General features: G+C 44.7%; 1 protein-coding gene across 1 annotated transcript; it reads left to right on the top strand.

Moving 5' to 3' along the window:
• The first annotated feature begins 387 nt into the window (after positions 1-387).
• QPRT (quinolinate phosphoribosyltransferase) lies at positions 388-19,805 on the top strand. The gene is made up of 5 exons (XM_033944347.1): positions 388-728; positions 945-991; positions 10,467-11,030; positions 12,070-12,201; positions 18,976-19,805. Exons 3-5 carry the CDS (start codon positions 10,479-10,481, stop codon positions 19,282-19,284), a joined length of 993 nt encoding a protein of 330 aa, XP_033800238.1. The 5' UTR covers positions 388-728; positions 945-991; positions 10,467-10,478; the 3' UTR covers positions 19,285-19,805.
• The last annotated feature ends 5,094 nt before the right edge of the window (positions 19,806-24,899 follow it).

Genomic DNA, 24,899 nt, shown 5'->3' with positions numbered 1-24,899 from the left:
TTATAGCCAATCATAATCCAACATCAATCCGCTCTTTTCTTTTAAAGACACACAGAGTTTAACACGAAAACTTAGCAGACAAGTCAGTCTTCTGCTATTGGATCTGGAGAATGGAGAGATAGACGTGCATTTAAATTTGATACCACAGAGGTTGAAAATATGGAAGGAAACTTAGACAAAATACGTCTTAATATGTGTATAGTAAAACTTGCAGGGTTACCATATGGCTAAAGAACAAAGAGGACGGATTGAGACAATCGGGTTTTACTTCCATTGAAAGCAATGGAAGTAAAACCCGGATGTGTCAATCCGTCCTCTTTTTTTTCTGGAGCCATATGGAACCCCTATGAGGAAACCTATTTGCTATTTCTGAGTTAGCAAAACATGTTAAAGACCCCTCATGTGGTAGTTAAGTGATGGCAAAATCAATTTTTATCCTTGGGAAGATAAGTAAACAAAAGTTCCTAGGCGAAACCTGAACAACCCAGAAACAAAGGGTTTATTGTGGGCTGCCTACACTCTGTACTTTAAACCCTGCCAGCTCTCTCTACCCCCCACTCTCTTTAAAGTTTAACTCTTTCATTACTTTTGCAGTAGTTCCGCTGGTAGCCCCTGAATCAACAGGCAAAGTTTTGAATTTTTCTGGAGTCGTTTCCCAGTACTTGTAGTCCTTTCATTCTCCATTTTGCTTGAGTCTCCTTTAGTATTTTCAACCTCTGCGCATTCAGGTAGAAAATTTTCATACCATCAGAAAACGTCCAGATTGTACAGTAACAAAAAAAAAAAAAAGGGAGGGGGGAGGGAGGAATTCAGATAAGACTCGGTTAAAAATCCAACACAGGATCTTTGTAACTTTTGTTCCCCGTCGTCTGGACTTTGTACTTGTTTTACCAGAGAAAATAGCACAACATTATCCTGGTGGGGTTTTGTGTTTGTTTTTACAGCAAAATGGGACAATCTGCAGAGACATTTTGACCAAGAAGCTGAAAAGGTAAGACAGCCATTGTCACGCTGAATGTAAAAATTTTGTCCTGGGTCAAACTTTACCAAATGGAATAATGGCTAAAAATCCCTTACTTGCATACTGTAGTAACATAAATATGTATAAAACAAGTCTAAAATATTAACCTTGAGAAAATTAAAAGAGTTTTGCTAAATATATACATTTGTTTCTTTTTAATTCTGCAAGTTGAGGAACAGTAAGTTAAGAAAATAATATAAAATCTTCACAGTATTAAGTGAAAATTGTACCAGGAGAAAAAGACAAATATATAAAATAAGGTCAGGAATCAAACCTAGCTTCAACTCTTTTTCTGTTCACCTTACTAACTGAAAATACAATTGTTACATTATTAAATTACTAAGAGGAATTATTTCCATGGAAAGGGACATGCTGTGGATAGTGAAAGCATCTATTATTTACCTGTCTGGAATTTGTCTGCCCTTTCCACAGGTACAGATTAGAGAGTTGCGCGGGGATAGAAATCCCGCCCGTCCCAACCAGAATCCCCTCTGACCCCGTGAGGAATCCCTTCCATCCCCGCCCGACCCCGTGAGGACTCCCTTCCATCCCCGCCCGACCCTGTGAAGAATCCCCTCCCGTCCCTGTGAAGAATCCCCTCCGTCCCTGTGAGGAATCTCCTCTGTCCCCGCCCGTCCCCCTAAAAGTTTGCTGTCCCCATAAAAAGCAGCAATTACTTCTGACAGTTTTAAATTTTTTTTAAGTCTTAGTTTATTTAAACCAACAATAAAATACAATATAAACAAATAACAGTGAACAGAAATAAGAGATGCATACATCATTAGCATGTGACTGTAGGGTCCACCATTTCTTGTTACAATAAATGAATTGGATTTTATAAAGCTCATATCTGTAGAGCGAACAAATCTGGTTCCACCATCTGGTATAGGTAACTTGTGAGAGGCCCATCCAAGATCCACATATGGTTTTTAATGTAGCAATGAGTAAAGAATAAAACAATACAGCATCAAAATGATTTAAAACAGAATTGAGAAAGGCACTTTTCAGGACAATGGATGCATAAGAAAAATGTGCCAAAACTGAACTCAGCAAATACTTCATTTTGTACTAAACACAATTGGTGGCATAACCATGAGAGTGGGCTGGGCCTCCCAGTTTGAGCTTAGCCACCTCCCCCCCTCAAAATTAACATCTCCTTGGTGGGACATTTTGTTTTTCCATCACCTTGGTCCCAGTTTCTGCTTTTGTCTATCTTCTACTAATTCTCTTTCCAGGCCTTGGGAACCCCAGTCCCATCCTCATGGGAGTCCCATGAGCCTGGGGGGGATCCCTGCAGGAGTCACATAGACCTGGGGGGGGGGGATCTCCGCGGGAGTCCCGTAGACCTGGAGAGGATCCCTGCGGGAGTCCTGTAGACCTAGGGGGGGGGGATCCCCGTTCCCGTACAGACCTCTAGTACCGATACAGGGATCAACAACACATGAATTTTGCCCAGGAATACTCAAGGCTTTGGTTGTTTGAGGGCTTGAGGCAATAATAGTGCATTTTCAAAACAATGCATGTTGTTTTAAAAGAGCAGTTCCCATAGAAAAAGGGTGTGAATTCTGTGGGCAAGAACAGGGGAACACCTTTGTTGCTAATTCTCCAAGCTACCTATTTGTTGATGCTGGGGCAAAAAGTTGTCTCAATGGTTTACCCCATTCTGATGCCTGTATCTGTAAGAGCCTTTTCTCCAGGTGGTTTTAAAATGGAAAGTATGTTAGTGCTTTCTCCTTCAGAACTGGTGCAAAGTTCATGGGGAAAGGGAAAGGGATTGGAACTTTTGTATACCGCCTTTTTCTATTTATACAACTACACCCAAAGCAGTTTACATATATATAGGTACTTATTTTGTACCTTGGGCAATAAAGGATTAAGGTACCTGCAGCTACAGGGGCTGTTTTTGAAAATTGCACACAAGCATGTACCTCAGATTCTATAAACTTGGGTACGCGAATATCTGTCTAGCACACAGATTTGGGTGCACAAGTTATAGAATAGTGCCAGTTATGCGTTTAAGTTAAATTAAGTGCCAATTGGCTTTCAATATCAAAAATAGCCCTTAAGTGATGTTAATTGGTACTTCTTCCAGGCAAGAGTGATTCCCAGTTGCTGTTGCCTCAGACTGTCACGGGAGGTCACAGCAGCTGAAGGGTCACAGCAACTCTTATACCAGTGTATCGCAAACTGTGTGCCGCAGCACACCAATGTGTCTCCTGAGATTTCAGGTGTGGGGAAGAGGAGAGGTGCCGGCACTAGCTGACTGTCTACAGGACGTGCCTCTCGCAAAGAGAGGCATGTCCTGTAAGCAATCTCCCGACGCCGGCACCTCTTCTCTCTGCTGGCCCTTCTCTCCAGCACAGGTCTTTCTCTCGGTGCAAGGCCCATTTGAAGGGCCTATGTGCATGCGCTGACGTTGGCGCATTGACGTCACACATGCATGTGACATCATCATGCAGATACCAGCACACTTCCGGATGTCTCGAGGTGGGGACATTAGGTTTAGTGTCGAAAAAGTTTGCAAGACACTGTCTTATGCTTATCCATAAGTTATTGCATTTATGCAACCAATTTCAAACAGAGGAACTAGTCTTGCAAAGTGGGTCCCAGAGATGGGCTGCAGTCTCCTACTTAGCAAATGCCAAGCCCGTTCACCTCAGTCTGCACTGTCATTTAAGTCCTCTACCAAGTCCCAGATCTAATAGGCAGAACTTGGGGTCTTTCTGGATTGTGGACCCCAATCTAACATAATACAAGAACATAAAACTTGCCATGCTGGGACAGACCGAAGGTCCATCAAGCCTAGTATCCTGTTTCCAATATTGGCCAACCCAGGTCCCAAGTACCTAGCTAGATCCCAAGTAATAAAACAGATTTTATGCTGCTTATCCTAGGAATAAGCAGTGGATTTCGCCAAAGCAATCTCAATAATGGCCTATGAACTTTTAGGAAATTATTCAAACCTTTTTAAAGCCCACCAAGCTAACTGATTTCACCACATTCTCCGGCAACGAATTCCAGAGTTTAATTACAGATTGTGTGAAGAAATATTTTCTCCAGTTTGTTTTAAATCTACTACTTAGTAGTTTCATCGCATGCCCCCTAGTCCTAGTATTTTTGGAAAGAGTGAACAAGCATTTCACATCTACCCTTTCCACTCCACTCAGTATTTTATAGACATTTATCATATCACCCCTGAGCCATCTCTTCTCCAAGCTGAAGAGCCATTTAAGCCTTTCCTCATAGGGAAGGCGTCCCAAACCTTTTATCATGTTCGTTTCCCTTCTCTGTACTTTTCTTATTCCGCTATATCTTTTTGAGGTACAGCAAACAGAACTGCACACATCATAGAGCAATACAAAGGCATTATAACATTTTCATCTTTGTTTTCCATTCCTTTCCTGATAATTGCTAACATTCTATTTGCTTTCTTAGCTACAACTGCCACACATTGAGCTGAGGGTTTCAACGTATCCTCAACAATGACACGTAGATCCTTTTCCTGGACAGTGATTCCTAACATAGAACCCAGCATCATGTAGCTATAGTTCGGATTCCTCTTTCCCACATACTTCACTTTGCACTTGCTCACATTAAACTTCATCTGCCATTTTAATGCCCAGTCTTCCAGTCTTTCAAAGTCCTCTTGCAATTTTTCAGAATCCTCTTTCAATTTAACAACTTTGAACAACTTTATGTCATCAACAAATTTAATTATCTCACTAGTTATTCCTATCTCTAAATCATAGAAACATGATGGCAGATAAAGGCCAAATGGCCTATCTAGTCTGCCCTTCTGCAGTAACCATTATCTCTTCCTCTGTCTAAAAGATCCCACGTGCCTATCCCACACCTTCTTGAATTCAGACCCAGTCTCTGTCTCCACTACTTCTTTCAGGAGACTGTTCCACATATCTACCTCCCTTTCTGTAAAAAAGTATTTCCTTAAATTACTCCTGAGCCTATCACCTCAACTTTTTCTATGCCCTCTCATTCCAGAGCTTCCTTTCAAATGAAAGAGACTCGACTCATGCACATTTTTGCCACATAGATATTTAAACATCTCTATCATATCTTCCCTCACCCGCCTTTCCTCTAAAGCAGGGGTGTCTAACCTTTTGGCTTCCCTGGGCCGTATTGGACGAAAAAAATGTTTCTGGGGCCGCACAAATGCGCAAACGCTGCAGCAAGACAGAGGAGGGAGCCGGCAAGACACCTGAGGGCAGCAGAGGAAAACACTGCATCACCCTCGACCAGGGCCGCACAAAATATTTCACTGGGCCGTATGCAGCCCTTGAGCTGCAGATTGGACACCCCTGCTCTAAAGTATACATATTGAGATCTTTAAGTCTGTCCCCATACACCTTATGATGAAGGCCATGCATAAATATGTTAAAAAGTAGTGGTCCCATCACAGACACCTGGGGAACCCCACTATTTAAGTAAAAAAATATAAACAGATTGAGAAAAAAATCAAAATATCCACAATAAATCTCTCTCTCGCAAAAAAAAAAAAAAAAAAAATCTAATTTACCCCTTCCCCCTTTTACAAAACCATAGCATGGTTTATAGCGCTGGCCGCAGCAGTAACAGCTCTGACGCTCATAAAATTCCTATGAGCGTCAGAACTGTTACCATCGTGGTTGGTGCTAAAAACCATGCTACAGTTTTATAAAAGGAGAAGGGGAGAGTATCCACTACACTATGAGGGAAACCACTTTTAAAAGGAAGAAAAAGCCTCAGATCCCTGTCTGCTGCCAGAACTTATCTTGCTAGCAGACTTAAAAGGGGAAACACCTCATCAGCTGAAAAAAACCTCCTTCCACCCAATTTTCTCTTATAATATTCTGAAATGTTCAAGTTTAACTCATAGCGTCCTGTACACACACTTGACGCTTACAAATCTATACATTCTTCATGCATTGTGCAACGTGCATCAGAGAACATTTTACTTATCTTATGAAGTGTTCTAAAGTGCAGTTGAAATTCTTAGAACACTTCATAAGATAAGTAAAACGATCTCTGATGCACGTTGCACAATGCATGAAGAATGTATAGATTTGTAAGCGTCAAGTGTATGTGCAGGACATTATGAGTTAAAATTGAATATTTCAGAATATTGTAAGAGAAAATTGGGAGGAAGGAGGTTTTTTTCAGCTGATGGGGTGTTTTCCTTTTTAAGTCTGCTAGCAAGATAAGTTCTGGTGGCAGATTTGAGGCATTTTCCTCCTTTTAAAAGTGGTTTCCCTTCAAAAGTAGTTTCCCTCATAGTGTAGTGGATACTTCAAGAATTAAATGAGATCATTTGTTTTTTTAGAGAGAGAGATTTATTGTGAACCCCACTATTTCCCCTTTTCCATCGAGAATATTGGCCATTTAAACCCACTCTCAGTTTTCTGTCTTTCAACCAATTCTTAATCCATAAAAGGACATTATCGCAGGACAAGCAGGCAGCATATTCTCTACATGTGGGTGACGTCATCCACGAAGCCCTGTAGCGAACAGTCTCGCAAGCAAACTTGCTTGAAGATCTTCAAAGTTTGTGAGTACTACACCACGCATGCGCAAGTGCCCTCCCGCCTGAGTCAGGGCGCGCGTCTCCTCAGCGTGGCCTCAGTTCTTAGTTTTCCATGGAGCCAAGAAGCCCTGTTTCTCAGCTCTGCGCATTTACTAAGTGCCTTCTTGCACCGCGGCTTGCTTTGTTGTTTTGTATGGGTTAGTTGCTGTGTGACGCGTCTAAAAAAAAAAACCCAAAACCACCTTTTTGTTATTTTCTTCCGGGACCCGGGAGCCTCCGGGTTTCACCCAGGCTGCCTGGCCTCATTCGGCCGCGGCTGGCCTTCTTCTCTATGTCCCGGCTGTCACCGGGTTTAAGAAGTGCACACAGTGTGGTCGGGTGATCTCCATTACTGACCCTCATCGTTGGTGCATTCAATGCCTGGGTTCCGACCATCGGACCGAGTCCTGTCCGCACTGTGCCACTCTTCAACCGCTGGCCCTTTGTAGGCGGCGTGCCCGGATACTCGAGCTCTTCGGCGCTATGGAGCAGCTGGAGGACAAGACCTCAACTTCAGCCTCATCCTCGGTCCCGGTAGCGACCTCAGCCTCAAGGGCCTCAACCTCGATCAAGTCGCCCCTGGCTTCAAAAGCCCAGTCAGCCTTGCCCGTTAAGACCCTGTCTTCGGGTAAGTCTCCTCTTCCTCTTTCAGGTTCACTACCGAAGAAGCCTTCCACGGAGTCACAGGCAGTCCAGGCAACAAGTGCTGTCATGCAAGCCACTAAAAGACCTCCCTCCAAGCGTGCCTCCAAACATAGCAAATACTCTTCCTCGAGGTCACCCTCATTGGAGCGCACTGTTGCACCTGTCTGACCAGATTCATTGGTCTCGGTGCCCATGTTCGAGGACATGCTGAAGGCCATCATGACCACACAAATTTCGTCTGTCTTGGCCCAGCTTGCCCCTGCCTTACCCCTGCTCCCTGCGAACCAGCCTGAGCATTCTACCAAGGCTCCTCGGAACAAGCCTTGCCGGTCTCGCCGGTTGTCCTCGAGTGACTCCTCATCCTTCAAGGCCTGAGTCACCGGCCGTTAAGCCTCGATCGAGGCAGCATGCTAAGCTTGCCTCGTCCTTGAGGCACCTGCCCTCTAAGCAGCTGAAGGACTCCCTTCCTCGGAGGGGTTGGTCTCTAGTGCCTCAGGTCTCGAGGTCCGTCGAAGCCTCTGTGCAGCCTGGGCATGGGTCTTGATCTCGGCAGTCTTCCATGCCTCCTAGGTCTCCGAGTAGAGGCAAGTCGAAGTCGAGGACCCCCTTATCAAGGCCGTTCGGGAGAGTTCCTTCCTCCCCGGGCTCTCCGAGGCATGCCCCATGGGTTTCCATTCCTCGGACTCCTGGGTCTTCTCCTTCGAGGCTGCTCAAATGTAGGCACTCTTTGACTCCTCCATCGTTGCATAGCAGAGCATCCTCGGTGTCCCTATTACTGGACACGGATATGCCTGCTCAATATTCTAGGGAGGCTTCCCCTTCCTTCTCAGCTGATCCGAGGTCTAGATCCTCTTCGCCTCCAGAGGGGCCTTCCTCTTCCAAGGCTTCCTCCTTTACCAAGTTCGTCTTTGACATGGGTAAGGCTCTTCAGCTGGATCTCCAGTCTGAATCCCGATATACCCCAGAATATTTGGCGGAGATGGAGCTTCCTCATCTGCCCAGGGAATGTTTGTGTCTCCCGCTGAATCCAGTCTTAAAACAAACTGTTTTCAGGAATCTGGAGACCACTTATGCCATTCCTGCTATCCCTTCAAAGATGGAATCTCGCTATCGGACGGTTTCTTGTAAGGGGTTTGAGAAAGCGCAGCTGTCCCATCAGTCCTTGGTTGTAGAGTCTTCTTTGAAGAAATCTAACCCATCCAAGGTCTATGCTGCTGTCCCTCTGGGCAGGGAGGGGCGTACCATGGACAAGTTTGGCCGTCATCTTTACCAGAACTCAATGATGGCCAATAGGGTCCTAAATTATAACTTCAACTTTACGTCCTACTTTAAACACTGCATTAAGACCATGCTGTCTTTCCATTCTGATTTGGCTGCTCACTGCCTGCCAGAGTTCCGATGGCTTCAGGAGACACTTTCTCAGATTCACCTCTTTATGCTCCAAGCCACATATGATGCCTTTGAGTTGTCCTCTAGGCTTACGGCCTTTGCGGTGGCTATGCACCGCCTGGCCTAGCTGGGCATAGTGGATATAGATCCCAACTTGCAAGATCATCTGGCAAACTTTCCTTGCTCGGGGAACGAGTTGTTTGATGACTCCAACGAGGCGGCTACCAAACGTCTCTCGGAACACGAGCGGTCCTTCGCCTCCCTGGTGCGGCCTAAGGCGAAGGCTCCTCCAGCGATCCCAAAATTGTTGTATCTGATCACAGGTCCACCAGATATGATAAAAAGTTCCTTGTTCCCTTCTGCACTTCCAGCATAGGTCTGTAACAGTAATTGAAAATATTGCTTTCAACTTATTAGGAGTGAGATACCAGCAAGTGACCACTTTGTAAGCATTTTCACTAATTAAAACACATATAGAGCCCTTTTGTATTTTCCTAAAGATATATTTCCACTCCCAAGTGCTTAATTCTCCCAAATCCCTTTCCCAAACAAGCATTAATTTGTTTTTTAAACTCTTCCCTCTTAAATACCTATACAGTATGGGGCTCATAATCAAAATTTAAACACGTCTAAAAACCCACCCAGGTCGTCCAAGTGCCGATAATCAAACCAAATTTATGGACATATCTAGGGACTTTTTAGGCCTCTGAATTCTGCTGTGTGCCCAGATCTGAAAGGGATATATCTGGAGGAGTGGTTAGGGTGGTATTTGGGCAGGATGTGAGCCGACCTAGACTTAGTCGTCCTGCAGGGATAATGTTTCATGAGACTTCCTGGACTAAACATTTACGTTGTGACTTAGACAATGTAAAAGCAGGTATAAGTAGCAAAAAGGTATCCAAAGTGACCAGATTACAACTGCAGAGACAGTGTAAAGACCCCCACACACTCCTCCAGTGTTCACTGATCCCCTCACACTGCCACAAATATCAGAATAAAATAGTACATACTTGTCTCCGGAACATCAGCACCTGCTATAGGAAAGCCTAGTAGAGCTGTATACAGATGTCTTAAGTAGCCTGGGGGTGGGCTAGTGAACCATAGAGAGGAGGACCCAGGCCCATAAGCCACTCTAACCACTACATTCATGATGGAAAATGTGAGCCCACCAAAACCTCCCCAAACCCTAGTCTACTGCCATATAGTTGCCACCTGCAGCCATAAAGGCTATTGGGGTTGTAGACAGATAGGTATAGTGTGTTTTGGGGGCTCACCATAACCTATAATGGAGTTCTGGTAAGATGTTTATGTAGCACCCTTTTTGTGAAGTTCACAGCAGTGCCCTGTAAGGTGCCCCACTGCTTTGTTGCCATGTCTGGGTGGCCAGTCCATCACAATGCTTGCTCCTCTCATGTCCAAATTATCTTGTTCTGGGCGTTTGGGACTTGGACAAATTTTTGATCGACAGTGTGGTATATAGAGGTACTGGCGGTCTGGACATCCAGATAGACAATTTTCAAAAAAAAAAAAAAAAATTCTTGACGTATTTTTCGAAAATGGACATTTTCCCCCTGCTGACTTTGGGCATCTAGCACCATATGTCTGAATTGGACTTAGACATATCTTTTGATTATGCCCTTCCACAGGTATAGGACCTTTTAACGTACCTAATGCTAACCACAAATGTTGTGTCCTCTGGACCCACTTTCAGTCATCTCCTGGTAATTATTTAATGCTTAATTTGTAGAAAAGGAAAACAATCCTAGAATAGGGTGTTATTAACCATTTTGATCTAATTTGCTCTTTTTGAGCATGACAGGGACTGTAACTTGAATATTGGCTTATGTTTTTCAGTTTGCAATACCCATGGCCTCCACTAGAGAACTGTGCCATGTCCTTCACCCTGTGTCTTTGAAGAAGCTGGCTCAGGACTGGCTCCAAGAAGACACACCTGGCTTTGATCATGCAGGATATGTGGTTGGTGACAAGGAGAAGACTGCAGTCCTGCTCTGCAAGTCCGCTGGGGTGTTGGCAGGAGTTCCATTCTTTAATGCAATTTTTCAGGAGCTAGATTGTTCTGTTGAATGGCTGCAGTCTGAGGGGGTATGGCTCGAACCTGTGACCACTGTGGCCCGAGTGATGGGCTCAGCTCGGCGCCTGCTGCTTGGGGAGCGGGTGGCTCTGAATTGTCTGGCTCGCTGCAGTGGGATTGCTACAGCCTCTCGCAAGGTGGCAGAGATGGCCCAAGCAGCTGGATGGGATGGGGAGGTTGCTGGGACTAGGAAGACGACACCTGGTTTCCGGCTGGTTGAGAAATATGGTATGCTGGTGGGTGGAGCTTCCACACACCGTTTCAACCTCAGTGGGATGGTGATGTTGAAAGACAACCACATTTCCTGCATTGGGAACATGACTCAGGTGAGAAAAAGCACATCGGGAATAGGGATAAAACCTGAGAGGGATGCAATCCACACTGGATAAGGTAAACAGTGCTAACAGGAGAGGAACACAGTATGGCAGGAAGGGATCAGTACTGAAACAGTATGATAAAAAGTCACAGGGGAAGGCACTGGATTAGAAGAAAGTGTATGTACTGATACCCCAATGCTCAAAGATCTGGTGCTAAAACCAACATTGCAAACCCCATAGGGCAAGAGCAACACAGAAACCTAGTTTTCCAATGCTCAAAGCAAATGGCATTCAAGTTATATGTGTGTTATAAAACTGAAAGCAAGGAGGAGAAATGTGCCTGGCGCACATGCACAAGAGTTTTGCAGTAAGCGCAGCTCGTATGCGTATGCAAAACCGGAACTGCAAGCACACATTGGTGCTGTTCTTCTGAGCCTTTAATATAAGCTTTCCAAAATTTGTTTTCACTTGAGAGGCTCAGGGTTAAGTGCAGAAAAACAGGTGTCAATGTGTGCTTGCACTTGAACACATTTGTTTCTCATTATCAGCATTTATAGCTAATTGAAGACAAAACCAGCCGTTTAAAGTGAGAAATTCTCTTTTCAAAATCTTCAATGGCTTTTCCAAGCTGGCAGTAAGTTTCTGCACTGTTCTCTGAGCATTGGGTGGGGATACCAAATTACCTCATTAATATCCATTTGAGTACATTTAAATATGATTTGTGGTGATCTTTGGTACCCACATTGTTTGCCTTGCTAGAATCCTTTGAACATTCTGCGCACATTATCGTGTGCACTAGTCAGGCACTAATTGCCCTCTAATGCTGGCATTAGGTTTTGAGCATCGGCCCCTGAGAAAGAGTTAGAAAGGCCTGCAGGAAGGGTGAGAGGGTGGGGAACGAGGGCTGCAGTCCAATTGCATATTCATTGGGGAAATCCTGAAAACCTGACTGGATTGTGGCTCGGGAAAGAGAAATCTCTTTTAGCTCTCTGGGAGGTAGAAGGGTAGAGACTCTAACATTTCCTGCCTCCCTCTGTTCTCCTCATAGGCAGTTCAAGATGCTAAGAAGGTAGGAGGCTTCCCCCTGAAGATAGAGGTGGAATGCTGTTCCCTGGAGGAGGCTCGAGAGGCAGCACAAGCTGGAGCTGACATTGTAATGTTAGATAACTTTTCTCCACAGGTAAGTATGTGTCTCTTCCTCATCCTAGGGCAGTAGTTCTCAATCTTTCTTCTGTTGTGACACGCTTGACGGCAGGACTATTCCAAGCTGGAAACACACCATGTGCACCATGCTCCCTAGAGCTCCTATCTCTCCCACTGCGTTGCAGCCAAGCAGGAAAGGCAATGGACAGGACACAAAGTCTGAGCCCTTACTTCTGTTGTACCCTGTGTGGCCACACTGCCTGCACATAGCTTGCTACAGCCCTACCTGACAGACAATATTCATCTGTGTGACACACTAAACACTACTATTTTCAGCTGAACAAAGACAACCCCCTTATGTTTCATTAAATTGTGATACAAGGGAAATACAGACACAATGGTGGTGACTGCCAGGGTGGAAGAGAGGGGTGAGCTGCAACATTTTGTTTTGAATCTAATGACAGAAGTAGGGACCTGTTATGGAGATTTCTGATTCTCAACTCTTCCCAACCTGCAGCACACAGGTTGTTAAGAAAAGCACAAGCATGCTGTCTGTCAAATTTTTGGTGACACACCTTTCAGCTGTTGACAACATACTGGTTGAGAACTGCTGTCCTAGAGGGATCAGAAGAATAGCTTGGCTTAAGAGTAAAATTGAGAAGATTGGGTTTGGTGTTGAAACCTCTGAGATTCTACATAATTGTAAAGAATTTATGAGATAAGGGCCTCTTTGCCCACTGCCAAGTTTCCCCTACCTATAGTGTCACCAGGCCCAGATTTAGGCCCACAGCAGCAGCTCTAGTAATAAAATTCAGTATGGGCCTGTGAACCATCACCAGAGAAGCTGTCTCATTATTTAGGAACTAGTTGTTTAGCCCGTTACATTAACGGGTGCTAGCAGCCCTTACCTCCTCCCTGTCCAGCAGCACCCCTCCCTATTCCCTGCTCCCCCTATGGCCGACATCTGCCTCGGGGGGGGGGGGAGAGTTTATTTTGAAATGTCATCCGTGCTCGGCTAGCGCAGCCTGCAACCGCCGACAGCCGTAGCGGCCTGCAGGCGCCGCGGCTGACATCTGCCTCGGGGGGGGGAGAGTGTTTTGCACGCATGCGCACTCCTATCTGCGGTGCCCTACAGTGAATGGAAAACGGAACACGCGATGGGAGTGTGCATGCGCGGCTTAGGCTTTTATTATATTAGATGTGTCACACTTATTTGAAGGCTATATCACTCTTATAATTGGCCATTTCTCTCACTCATCAGGGTCTAAATGCCATTGCCCTGAACCTGATCACTGTTTACTAATATTTACTAGACGAGTATTATGCTGACATTATATTATATCTCTGTTATTTCAATTTCAGTGCTGTTAAATATATATATTTTTTATACTGTTTCATGATAGTCCTATTATTAAGTTTCAATTTGCTGATTTTGAGTTTACCTCACTCTTTCTCTTTATGTTTATATTTGATCATTTTACTATTGTTATGCTTTTAACAAAATTGTAAGTTTTATGTTGAACTGTACTGCTGTATATTGCCTTGAGTGAGTCTCTTCATAAAGGCAAACAAATTATGAATTCATTAATTAGAGGCAAGTCTTAAGGGAGAAAAGCCAGGCAGCCCCACCAGTAGGAAGAAATTTGTCATCTAAGGTCTGCTTTCGCTGCATCCCAAATTGTATAAATACAAGTGTCTTTATTACGATTTAATTGAATATACTCTAACCAGGCAGCTGTCAACTTTTCCTTATACAAAGGGTTAGATCAGGAGTTCTCAATCCAGTCCTCAGGACACACCTAGGTACTCGGGTTTTCACAATACCTACAATTAATAGGTTTGCATGCATTGCCTTCCATCGTATGCAGATCTATCTCATGTATATTCATTGTGGATATTCTGAAAACCTAACTTACTAGGTGTGCTCCAAGGACTGGGTTGAGAACTCCTGGGTTAGATAACAATGGCCTCTTAAAGGACCACTATCAGGAAGTTTTTTCCCTGTTTGTATCCTTTAGTTGAAAGATAACAGCTGCATGATCTCAAAGATTAATATATCCAATAGTACTGTGTTCCACAGCATACAGAAAGCCAAACCAATCTGATTATCTACGCTGAATATGCATGAAATATAGTTGCATGCACTGTCTCCATTGTTTGCAAATACATCTTATACATATTACCTGTGGAAAACCAGGCTAGCTTGGGGTTCCCTGAGGACTGGGTTGTTTTGATCAGCTGAATGAAAGAAATGGTTTGCTCTCATCATGTCAAATAAATTAATTCTTTCCTGAAATACAAAATTGCTTTTGCTGAAACAGTGCAGCTAAACTGTACATTTAATTTGTCTCGTTCCGTAAATACAGTCTCCTTCTACACAAATTGAATTAGTAATGTGCAACTTTAGGGATTTAAACAGTTTATGAAATAATTCAGGAGAGCCATTATTAGGAACATCTAGATTAACTAGCGTAAGCAACTTTCCAACTATATATCATAAGAATAACAAATCTTCCCTCCAGATCAGAAATGAACGGTAAAAGAGGAGAATAACATGGCTTCAGACCCTGCTTTAGCACTGAATCCCTCCTAGTTTCCCTAATTTCAAAGGTACAACAACTACACTCACGTAACAAATTCGCTGTCCTACTACAATTCGATCTTTCCGCTGCTTTTGATGTCGTCCATCACGACATACTACTTTACCAACTTTCCGAGATTGGAATCGACTCCACCGTCCTAATGTGGTTCTCAAACTTCTTACGCTCCCGTTCCTATACCGTCAACACAAATGGCACCATGTCCACTCCTTGGACTCCATCTTGCGGTGTCTCTCAAGGATCACCCCTTTCCCCTATTCTCTTTAACATCTACATGTCCTCCCTGAAACTCTTTCAACTATCCCCCCTGGAAACAATCTACACTTATGCAGATGACATCCTTGTCCTCCTTGAGATTGACCAGAACCTCACCAACCTCCATGAAAACATTACAGCTTGCATAATGAGACTCCGTGCCTGGTCCCTCTCGGTACAGATGAAACTAAACGAATCTAAAACAAAACTACTCTGGCTCGGCCCAAAATTCGAACACCTGCCCACACTTTTCACACTACCCACAGGCGATACACTACAGCTCGAGTTCTCATGCAAGGTCCTTGGTATCACTATCGATTCTTCTCTCTCCCTCAATGACCACCTCAACTCCTTGGCAAAATCATGCTTTTTCAGCCTTCACATGCTGAGGAAAGCTAGATCCTACTTCAGCCAACAACACTTTGCCATCCTTGTCCAATCCATCATCCTCTCCAAACTAGATTACTGCAACGCCATCTACTTAAATCTATAAAAAAAAATATTCTAAGACTCCAGCTAATCCAGAATACTGCAGCCAAACTGATCTTCTCAAAACGCAAGTCTGACCATGCCTCCCCACTCCTTGCCAAACTTCATTGGCTCCCAATAATCTCCAGAATCCATTTCAAATGTTCCTGCCTGGCTTTCAAGATCATTCACGGAATCCTGCCTACTCTTATCCCACTGTCTTTCAACTCCTCCAGTCCCGACTCCTCCAGAACTGCCCAAAGGCTTAAACTAGCCTTCCCCTCTCCACGCGGCATCCACTATTCAAGCAAACTGGGAAAATCCCTTCTCTTCAAAATCACAGGTCTTTGGAACGACCTCACCACCCCGCTGTGGAACCTGAGCTCCCTTCAGTTATTCCGCAAACAACTGAAAACCTGGCTTTTCAGCAAATTGTAGCTCTATCCTTCCCCCCTTTCTCTCCCCCCTTCTACACATAAGTTCATGTAATCCTTTTTCTTCTTCTCTACTCACTATTTTAAGTTCTTGTAAACCGTGTCGAGCTCCATTCTCATGGAGATGATGCGGTATATAAACTTAAGGTTTAGATTAGATTAGATTAGATCCATCCATCCCCATTTTCAATTTCAGATGTTCTGAAGGAATCAAGTGTGTATCTGTAGAAAGACAGTAGAAGGCTTCTCCCAGCAACTAAAGACAGGGGTTCATAGTCATTTGCACGCAAGACAATTGCGCGCAAGTCGTAGCGCAAGACAATAGCACAAGGTAAATGGGTGCAGGTCTATATTGTGTTTGCAGTATTGTGGTCTGTTGCCCCTAATGCCTTCTTCCTATGCCCGCAGTGTCTATTCCTCTGATCCAAGCTAACCTGCTTCATCCCTCTGCAAAACGCAATCACATATGACAATAATGTTCCTTACATCTTTACGTGAACGTCTTGTGCGTGATTGTGTTGTTAAAATTTCCTGCGCATGTGTTCCTGCGCATGTGTTCGCTGTGCACAATTGTCCTGAGCTAAGTTGTCCTAAGCTAAGTTGTCTTGCGCTCAATTATCTTGCACTGAGGTGTCTTGTGCTCAATTGTAGTTGCACTCAAGTGTCATTTTGCGCAATTGTCTTCCGCAATTGTCCGCGCGCTTTTGTCTTGCGCACATTTGACTTGCCACCAAAGACAGGCTGTCTTTGGCTAGGCCTTGGGTCTTCACTCTGCCACATCACATCTTCTCTGATACAGTTTCCTGTGGGTGATATGCAGCAGAGGGAAAGCTTAGGGCCTGAGTAAAAACAACTTTTCAGACTGCTGATGCCACTACTGCAACTCACATAGAGATTACAGGATTGTGGGGATGGAGAAGAGTGATGCAGGACCCTCCGGGAGGGGGTGCAGAGGGCATGGGGAGAGATGGGAAGAAATGCTGGACCTGCAGGAGTGGAGGGAGGGGGGTTAAGCAATGTGAGGGATTAGGCACACCAATGTAAGCTGGCTAAAGGTACCACAATTCCTTGAATTCCTCTGTCTCTCTCATTCTCCTGCACCCTGCACTCACACAATTTCTCTCTCTCTTTCTCACCTGTCTATCATTCCTCTGCATCTAACCATCACCCAGTATTTCTCTCTCATGATTACTCTACCACTACCCTCATGCAGTTTCCATATTTCACCCCCTTTCCACCCCTCACACCCCCCCCCTCCCGCGCACCCTGCCCTAATCCTGTCATTCCCCTGCACATGTTCTCATCCTGTCTGTCTCTTTCTCAGGCTTGGTACTTGTGATCTGAATTGGCCACTGTTTGAAACAGAATATTGAGCTAGATGGACCATTGGTCTGAGCTAGTATGGCTATTCTTGTGTTCTCATGTTTTCACAGTCTTTCTTTCTCCTCAGCAGACATAACCTACCGTTCATCCCCACCAGTCCCAACCCCCTCATGCTCTACCTTAGACAGCCATCAGACCTGAGCTACGTCCTCTTCTGTCTGAATGGCATTTTGCCATGTCTACCACCAAAGAAAAATGAGTTCCTCTTGTTTCTACCACTGCACAAATGACTCTCATTAGGTTTCGGCTACATGGAACAAGAAGAACTCTAGTGCAAGTCTTGTGGTCTCAAGTTTACAAAGCCTTAGACTGTGAGACAAGCACCAGAATTCCTGTACCACATTGCACTGCAGAGTTTAAATCTAATGAGAGCTGCATAGCTCAGATGTAGCAGAGAGACCTTGTTTCTTTGGAGTTGGCAGTACCAATCAATTCAGGCTTGAGAACCAACCTTGGGGGACATAAAATCCAAGATTCCGCAGTACAGTTTTCAGATGTATGGTGACTTGATGCCTGGGATTTGCCAGGCTCTGTTTTTGAGATATTTAAATAACTATTATATTCTCCCTCTTCCTCCTTTCCTTTAATGTATACATATTTAATTTGACTATTACTTTTGGTAGCCTTTACCTGGACCATCTCTAGCCTTTTGAAGTTATGTCCTCTAGAACAGGGCACATGGAACATCTTTTTCTATGGGAAGACCAAACAAACCAAGCTACGTCCCTGCCCCCCATCTCCTTGATTGCTGATACTATGAAGGTCAAAAAATCAGTAGGGCTATGGCCCCTGTGGCCCACCCCATTCAGGTGTAACTGCTCTAAAATGTAATATATTCTGAGGTCACTCTAGTGCTATGTACTAAGGCAGTGGTTTCTAATGTCCAGTGGCCACTGAAGTCCTCCATTGTAGCCATCAAACAGTTGGCTGAAATGTTCCTCAAGACCTGCGTATTTGTTAAGTTCAATCTTGCTCGCTTGGATAGTGCATTAAATGTCTGAAAAAAGGATTGCCATAGGCTAGGTGTGGACAAAGGTCGGCTTAGGGCAGGTGTAGGACCAACTGTACCTGCGCTATATGTATATACAGCTGAAGAACACGTCAGCGGTCAGGATTAATATTTAGATGCATATGTACTGCAGCAGTATGACAAAACGACAGAAACCATGAAACACTTGTGTTAAGAGAATTATGGAAACCATACTGAAATTTTGCTAAAACACATAAGATTGCATGATGAAACCATAATTTTCAATAATGTATTTAACTAGTATAGGCTTAAATGTGTAAGCTAGAAATCTCTTATTCACATTGTGAAATCTTTTGGTGGTCCTCAGAACTTTCTCTTATTCATATTGTGGCCCTTTACATGAAAAAGGTTGGAGACCACTGCACTAAGGCATTATCACTTCCTGTTTATTACTGGTTCTGCCTTCTTTAGTTCTGGCTGCTCCTTTATCACAACTCTTGCTGCTTTGAGATCATCAGATGCATTTCTCCATGTCTTCAGTGAAGTACATCAGGCACTTATTCCCTCTACTGCCTTGCTTTTCCCCATTAACCCCTCTTTAATGTTATATATGAGCGTATCAAATGTGACTGTAGGACTGATTCCTTTCTGCTCTTTCTCTTTTTGTTCTATGTACCTATTTGTCACTTTCTCTGGTGCAGGCGGTTCATGCAGTGGCACAGGCTCTGAAGCTGGAATTCCCTCAGTTGGTGGTAGAGGCCAGTGGAGGAGTGTCAGAGAAGAATATTTCACAGTTCTTTGGTCCCTACATAGATGTGGTCTCACTTGGCTCCCTCACCCAGTCCTTCAGTGCAGTGGATTACTCCCTGAAGATCCTTCGGGTTCCCGGGGATGGCAACAATTTCAACAACAACAATGATGTCATCACCAGTTCAACAGCAGGAGCCGTGTCCCCATATTCTGCTACTAGCACCTCCCTTGTCCCCGGAAGGCATAACTTTGCATTCTGATACCAGAGCCACCAAGAGCAGCTGGGCCTGGGATAAAAGTTGTTAAGGGGCCCATCACAGCCATAGCCCCAGTCCCCTGCTCCTCTACTGGCCTGAGGTCATTGAATGGCAGGCTGCTCTGCTGGCCACAGCTCCTTCTTCCAGCCATGTCCTGCCTATGCAAAAATAGGTAGTTACTTCACAGGGGGCAGGACACAGCAGGAAGAAGGACCTGTGGCCGGCAGAGCGGTCTTGTTGCCTGTCATTCAATGACTCCAGGCAAGTAGAGGATAATGGAAGGAAGGGAAAGACGCTGGATTTCACCCTGGGCTACTGCCAGAGGGTCTCCCCCCTCTGCGGCCCTGTCTGATGCCAGAGCTTGTGAAGAGCAGTTGGTTATCTCTCTCTTTCATTTTCTCCATCTTTTTCTTTGTCTCCCTCATTTTTTTTTCCTGTCATTTTTCTTTGTTTTCTTTTTGAATAAATGGAAAAGAGCATAACATTTATCTATTAAATCAAATATTTTTGTTCTTTATACTTAACATGACTATTTATTTTTTTCCTCAAATACGGGACAGGACCCCCGGATCCATTCCCCTCTCTGCCCCACCCCACCCCCAGATCGCAGATCCTCTGGATCCCATTAAATATAGTGCAAAATATAGACAGCAGATATAAATTCTCAAAAGTGACACATTTTGATCACTAAATTTAAAATAAAATCATTTTTCCTACCTTTATCTGGTAGGATTTCATGACTCTCTGGTTGCACTTCTTTCTGATTGTGCATCCTCTCTTTCATTTCTTTCTCTTTCTTTCTGTCTCCCTGCCCTTCCCAAGCTACCCAGCTTCCCCAACGCAGCCTGCTTCCCCTGCCCCCCGACAAGCCAAGCCACCCTGTTTCCACGACACAGCCTGCTTCCCCTGCCCCTCGTCAAGCCAAGCCAGCCTGCTTCCCTGACGCCACCTAGCCAAGCCACCTTGATTTTCCGATGCAGCCAGCTTCCCCTGCCCCCCGACACACCCTAGCCAAGCCACCCTGCTTCCCCAACACAGCCTGCTTCCCTTGCCCCCTGACAAGCCAAGCCAGCCTGCTTCCCCTGCCCCCCAAAAAGTCAAGCCACCCTTCTTCCCCTGCCCCCACGCACCCTGCTTCCCTGACCCAGCAACATCAAGGCACGTGCAGCAACTGCACTGCACAAGCGCCAGGCCTACAAGTCTTCTCTCTGCCCCGCCACCCCCCCCTCACCAACGTCGCTGCCTGGCTGGCCCAGAACTTCCTCTGATGTCAGAATTGACGTCAGAAAGAAGGCTTCTGGGCAGCAAGCATCAGCAGTGGCAGACTTTGGGGGAGGGGGGGGGTTTAATCGGCGCTGGAGGGAGGCTAGCTTTGGCACAGCAGGGAGGGAGGGGAAGCGATCACCTGTCCCGTTGTCCATGCTTACAACTTAGGGACGCTGTCCCTGAAAACGGGACATTTCGGCGTCCCGAAGTTATGTGTGTGGACAACAGGAGAATCCAAAAACGGGATGGTCCCGTTCAAAACGAGATGTATGGTCACCTTATTCATACTCCTGAATGAAAGGAAGCATAATTCAGGAACAGTGAAGTAAGCAGTGTGCATTTATGATTGCAATCTGTCTAACCCAATATTCCAAACAGAATTAATTGGAAATACAAACCCCAGCGGGGATACTCCAAAAGTTAGGAGTCCTTTTACTACATTGTGGTAAGAAATGGACTTGCATGGGTCTTTCTCACGTGCTAAGGCCATTTTTACCATAGCCGTGAAAATGCCTTTTTTCTATTTATTGAATATATGGCCATGCATTAATATTAGCAGGTGTAAACTAAACTAAACTAAACTAAACCTTAAGCTTATATACCGCATCTTCTCTATAAAGATAGAGCTCAGCACGGTTTACAGGAAATTTAAAAAGGAAAAACATAATAAGAATTAGTGAATGTATAGAGAGCAGCGAGATTTACATTAAAATACCTTCAATAAAAAAAACTTTATGTGTTTCCTGCAAGTTGACTACAGTGGAGAGCAGGGCCATAGTAACTTCCATAGCCTCCTCTTCAAAATTAATTCCCAGCTCCTCCCCCCTCTTAGGGTTACCAGACATCTGGATTTCCCCGGACATGTCTTCCTTTTGATAACATGTTCGGGAGTCCAGACGGCTTTTCAAAACCCAGCACATTGTCCAGGTTTTGAAAAGAAAAACAAGCTGCAGGGGCGGAGCTGGGGCATAACAGGGTGGGGGATGGGTGGAACTGGGCGGGCCTGGGAATTTATCATTGTCCCTCAGGTGCCAATATATAGTAGCAATAAGTCATTTAATACCCGTAAAGTCTTCAAACAGACCCTCCAAGAAGGTATCTTCTTTCCCAAGAATTTTCCTAAACCTAGAAGCAGATAGAAAATAAATCAATTGAGTATAAGCATACTAGTCTTGAAAAGGTAGGTAATAGTCATGAGAAAGAGTGGGAAATGATACAAGCTGAGTCTCATCTCAAAGCTGACCCCACGCAACTAAACCAAGTGCTGCCCAGAGCCTAAAAGGTCCAAGACCAATCCCAGAAGCAAATAATGGATGAGAAGCAATAGGAGTAAAAAGAGATGGGTACTGATCTGGATCCCCCTATAAGTGATCCCAGTGATGAAAAGTACAACTAATGGGCAAAAGTCAACAGGTAATTTACGTAACTTGGAAGGCAGCCACAAGAGATGAACAACACTGTGGGTACTCAGAAATTGGCTCAATATCCACCCACCTCTGTAAGAATAGTTTTGAAACCAGTTGACAAATAAATGTTGGGCACCCCCAAGCCTCTCTTCTTCCTGTCCCTATACAGGGATCCTTGTTATCCCAGATAAATCTCAAAACTTTACAGTGTAACCTAATAAGCTTATACTCCTGGGGACCTACTCGCAAACTACTGTTCTGCCACACTTCTTCTGCAAAGTGTTCCATGACCTGGGGAGAGCAGACAGCTCTGCCTAGTACCCTTCCCCAGAGAGAACATCATGAAGTTGTCATTAATCTGAATACACGCTCTCAGAGGAGACATACAAAGCCTACGCCTAACTTCAAAATTGGGGGCCCACCCCAAACTTGCCAAGAACACGATCCAGAAGCACGAGTGCACCCTGTCAAAAGCCTTCTCTTCATCTATACTTAGAAGGCACACTGTCAATTTATCACACCTGCACTTGTACAGTAAGAACATAAGAAGTTGCCTCCGCTGAGGAAGACCATAGGTCCATCCAGCCCAGCGGTCCGCTCCCACGGCGGCCCATCAGGCCCATTGTCTGAGTAGTGGCCTATACCTATCTATACCCTTCAATCCCTTTTTCTTCTAGGAATCTATCCAAACCTTCTTTGAAACCATTTAATGTTTTCTTGTCTACAACAGCCTCTGGAAGCGCGTTCCATGTATCCACCACCCTCTGAGTGAAAAAGAACTTCCTAGCGTTTGTTCTAAACCTGTCCCCTTTCAATTTCTCCGAGTGCCCCCTTGTACTTGTGGTGCCCTTTAATTTGAAAAATCTGTCCCTGTCTACTTTTTCTATGCCCTTCAGGATCTTGAAGGTTTCTATCATGTCTCCTCTAAGTCTCCGCTTTTCCAGGGAGAAAAGTCCCAACTGCTTCAATCTGTCGGTATATGGGAGATTTTCCATTCCCTTTATCAGTTTAGTTGCTCTTCTCTGTACTCCCTCAAGTACTGCCATGTCCTTCTTGAGATACGGCGACCAGTACTGGACACAGTACTCCAGATGCGGCCGCACCATTGCACGATACAGCGGCATGATGACTTCCTTCGTCCTGGTCGTAATACCCTTCTTTATGATACCCAACATTCTGTTTGCTTTCTTTGAGGCTGTGGCGCACTGCGCCGATGCCTTCAGTGTTGCGTCTACCATCACTCCCAGGTCTCTCTCCAGGTTACTGACCCCTAGTGGTGTTCCCCCCATTTTGTATGTGAACATCGGGTTCTTTTTCCCCACGTGCATGACCTTGCATTTTCCTATGTTGAAGTCTAAAGTCTGAAGTCTAAGTCTAAAGTTGGCAGAGGCCTGCCACTTAGAAATAAGGCTAACCTGATCTAGGTGCACTATCTGCTGCATGGGTCCCGCTAACCGATTGTCCAACACCTTCACTATGATTTTATCATCAAGTATGGAAATAGGATAATATGAAGAATATTCTGAAGGATCTTTCTGTGGTTTAGGAATGATGGCAATCCAAGCATCCTTCATGGAAGGGATTCCCCATCCCAAACTGAATTTGCCACCAAAGTTAAGAGTGAAGACAAACTGTTTAGCAAAAGTCTAATAAAATTCCTTACCTGGGAGCTGACTCCTTCCTAATAGTCACCAGAATTTCTTTTGAAGTAATGACCCTTTCCAAAGCTGCCAGCTCACCTGGAGTCAAAGTAGGCAAGGTCACCCTCATCATTCATAAGGGTATCTACTTGATATAACTCATGATAGTAAGACTGAAAATGCTCCCTAATCTATTTAGTTAGCCGACGCTGGCATGACAGCAGGTTGGGGGTTGCTGCTCATGCCAGGAACATTACAGAGATATGGAGGAAGGGAAGCAGCATGCGGGCACCAGGAGGGGGCAGGGAAGAAGCATGTGGAGATAGGGGCAGAGAAGAGGGTCAGGGAGGGGCACCTCTCACCCTCACTAGACCACTGTCATCACCTATAAAGAAAGCTCCCTGAGCAAAACTGGCAAGATTGCAACAGACTCCTGTAAAAAGAAGTTTGACCTGAGTTTGGAGCCCCATGCCATCTTCTTCTTGTTTTTCCACTGCTGCTGTTGCTTCTCGTGAGAAGCAGCAGCAGCAGCAATGGCAGTGCAATGGTGGCAATGGCTCAGTGGGAGAATTTTCCTCTATGTCAGAGTGCAGGAGATGAACCATCAAAGCAGGAGTCTCCTGCTGAATGTGGGAGACTTGGAAGATCTGGAAGCAGGTTTCAATGGGCAGACTCAGGGATTACACTGGATCTCAAAAGACCAGGGAAGGTTCCAGCAAAACACAGAAAAGTCAGCAACTAGATATGGATACACCACAACTGCCAGCTTATCAAATTCCAATAGGGATATTTTAGGCATTGTGAATTATGGGGTAGGCAGCACTGATGAGGAACCACAAAAAACACATAGCACAGTGAATGTACATTGAAAACCAGGGTTGGTGTAAAATATTCCAACTGAAAAAGGGTACGTTTGCACCTCAAAAAAGTTTTCCATGAATCGGGCAGCTCTACTGGGCAAGTCACTTAATCTTTCATTGCCCCAGGTACCAGTTAGATTGTAAGCCTATTGAGACAGATATGGAAAATACTTATAAGTACCTGATTACTAGTCAATGTATTTTCAAACCACTTTGTGTGAATCTCTTAATGAAAAGATGATTAGTAAATCCCAAAGCAGCAGTGTGGGATTTGTAGTGCCTGATCCTGCCCACTGAAATCAGTGCTGCACCAGGATGGGGGTAGTCAGAAATCTAGGATTGTCCCAAAATCTCCAGTCTGGAACTGGGTAACCTGGCATCTTTGAGTTAGTGTTGCAATCTCATCCCTGGACCCAGATCTACAAAACAGACTGAGGCCTAGATTC

The sequence above is a fragment of the Geotrypetes seraphini genome, chromosome 5 (assembly GCF_902459505.1).
Source record: "Geotrypetes seraphini chromosome 5, aGeoSer1.1, whole genome shotgun sequence".
Classification (NCBI taxonomy): Eukaryota; Metazoa; Chordata; class Amphibia; order Gymnophiona; family Dermophiidae; genus Geotrypetes; species Geotrypetes seraphini.
This window is presented reverse-complemented; position numbering and strand designations above follow the sequence as displayed.